At 44.0% G+C, this 1,719-nt stretch overlaps 1 protein-coding gene across 1 annotated transcript; it reads right to left on the reverse strand.

The window, feature by feature from the left end:
* Positions 1 to 423: 423 nt before the first annotated feature.
* On the reverse strand, positions 424 to 1,245 carry LOC112079970 (translocon-associated protein subunit gamma-like). Its single transcript, XM_024145769.2, has 2 exons — positions 1,005 to 1,245; positions 424 to 554 (listed from the first exon to the last, which is right to left on the reverse strand). Exons 1-2 carry the CDS (start codon positions 1,135 to 1,137, stop codon positions 424 to 426), a joined length of 264 nt encoding a protein of 87 aa, XP_024001537.1. The 5' UTR covers positions 1,138 to 1,245.
* Between the last annotated feature and the right edge of the window lie 474 nt (positions 1,246 to 1,719).

Genomic DNA, 1,719 nt, shown 5'->3' on the forward strand with positions numbered 1-1,719 from the left:
CCGCAGGGTAGCTGTTGTTTGAGGTAGACCCCTACAGCTTCAAACATGATACTTGATGAGGGGAAAGAATGGTGTTCTAGAGAACTCAGTAACCACTCAGCGAGTGATTGGCATGTTAATACTGTTCAATAACAGACTGGCTGGGCAGACTGACTTTCATCCTTTCTTAACGAGACATCTTGGGATTGTCAGGCCAGTCAGAGAGTTTTGCGTCTTGCCACCTCCCTTGGGAGACAGATCCTTCTCGCTTCGTTGTGGCAAAACTCTGGTGGTCAAGAGATAAGGGGCACCATTTAGAAGTTTATGGTACGTCTGACCTATCAGGGTATACAAGATGAGACAAACTCACCATACTCCTCCAAGCTTGCAGAACACAGAGGCCATAGTTGTTACACAGTGAGTGTTCATGTTTGTATGATAAACTTACTTGTGTTTGAGGACAAACTTGACGTTTTTGTAGGCGAAGGCCACCAGGTAGGTGCTGACCAGCGTCATGACTCCATACAGGACCGCTGACTGGACCAGGTCCATGTGCCAGATCCTCCAGAACAGCCCTGAACCACAACAAGGRAAGAAAACAAACAGGGAGTTMACATAAGTAATAATTACTCTGTTTATGATAGTTAGTATTACATAGTAGTGCCACAGTGAACAGAATAGCTAACGTTGGTTACCTACAATSAGGTGACTGTTAGCTAATCAAGTTTAGGATAACGTAGCTAATACCAAACACAATATCAATCTCAGCAAGTAACGTTAGCTAGGTAAGTTAACTAGATAACTTCACCTGGCATATACTAACTGGGTAGCAAACGTTACAGTAACTGGGTAACATATATTAACCAGTGGTGGCACAGGTTGGTAAGCAAACCTAGCTATACATGTCTCGTTATGCCACGTAAGTTAGTTATGTTAGGTAAAAAGATGGCTTGCTACCGGTAGTCGAATTTCCATCCAATGCAATGCATCTCTGATACAATGAGCAGTCTGGCCTTGCTACTTACAAATGGGAATTGCGGACACAATTAGTGCATTGCCGTAGAAAAGCGCGGAGGACTTTGCAGACAGGTTTCGGCTGAAGTCCTGGAGGAGTAGGTCTTCCTCGGATTGCTGTTTGCTGCTACTTTTAGGTGCCATTGTTCCGAAGTGACCGACCGGTCTCTTGCTCTACGGTGAAAGAAGACTGACACGTAAGAGCAGAACTGGTTTGAAAAACGCTAACGACGCGTCAGCTCAAACACGGAAATAGCTGTCTTTAGAACGGAAGTTGTCGCTGTAGTTTTCTTCAGTGGGGATCTCYTTGGCTATCGTAAATGGAAATGACGAGCATTGCCACCTACTGTTCTGGTTGTTGAAAAGAAAAAAAAGGTGGAGAAAACAAATAGATAAAACATACCACCTGAGGACGCTCTTCATCTATGGTCAAATAGTGCAATAAATACCCAATCRACACAGTGTACAAAACGTTAAGAACACATTCCTGATGTTGTGTTGCCCTCAGAGAGATTGACGTCATCGCTACTTATTTTTGTAAGAAGTGTTGACAAGCTGAATGTACCAAGCTGTGTGTTTAAACTACTAGCACACAGCTCAGACACACATGCATACCCCACAAGACATGCCGCAAGAGGTCTCTTCACAAGTCCAGACCAAACTAAGGGAGGTGCACAGTACCGCATAGAGCCATGACTACATGGAACTCTATTCCACATCAAGTAA

This window comes from Salvelinus sp. IW2-2015, unplaced genomic scaffold, assembly GCF_002910315.2.
Source record: "Salvelinus sp. IW2-2015 unplaced genomic scaffold, ASM291031v2 Un_scaffold10620, whole genome shotgun sequence".
Classification (NCBI taxonomy): domain Eukaryota; kingdom Metazoa; phylum Chordata; class Actinopteri; order Salmoniformes; family Salmonidae; genus Salvelinus; species Salvelinus sp. IW2-2015.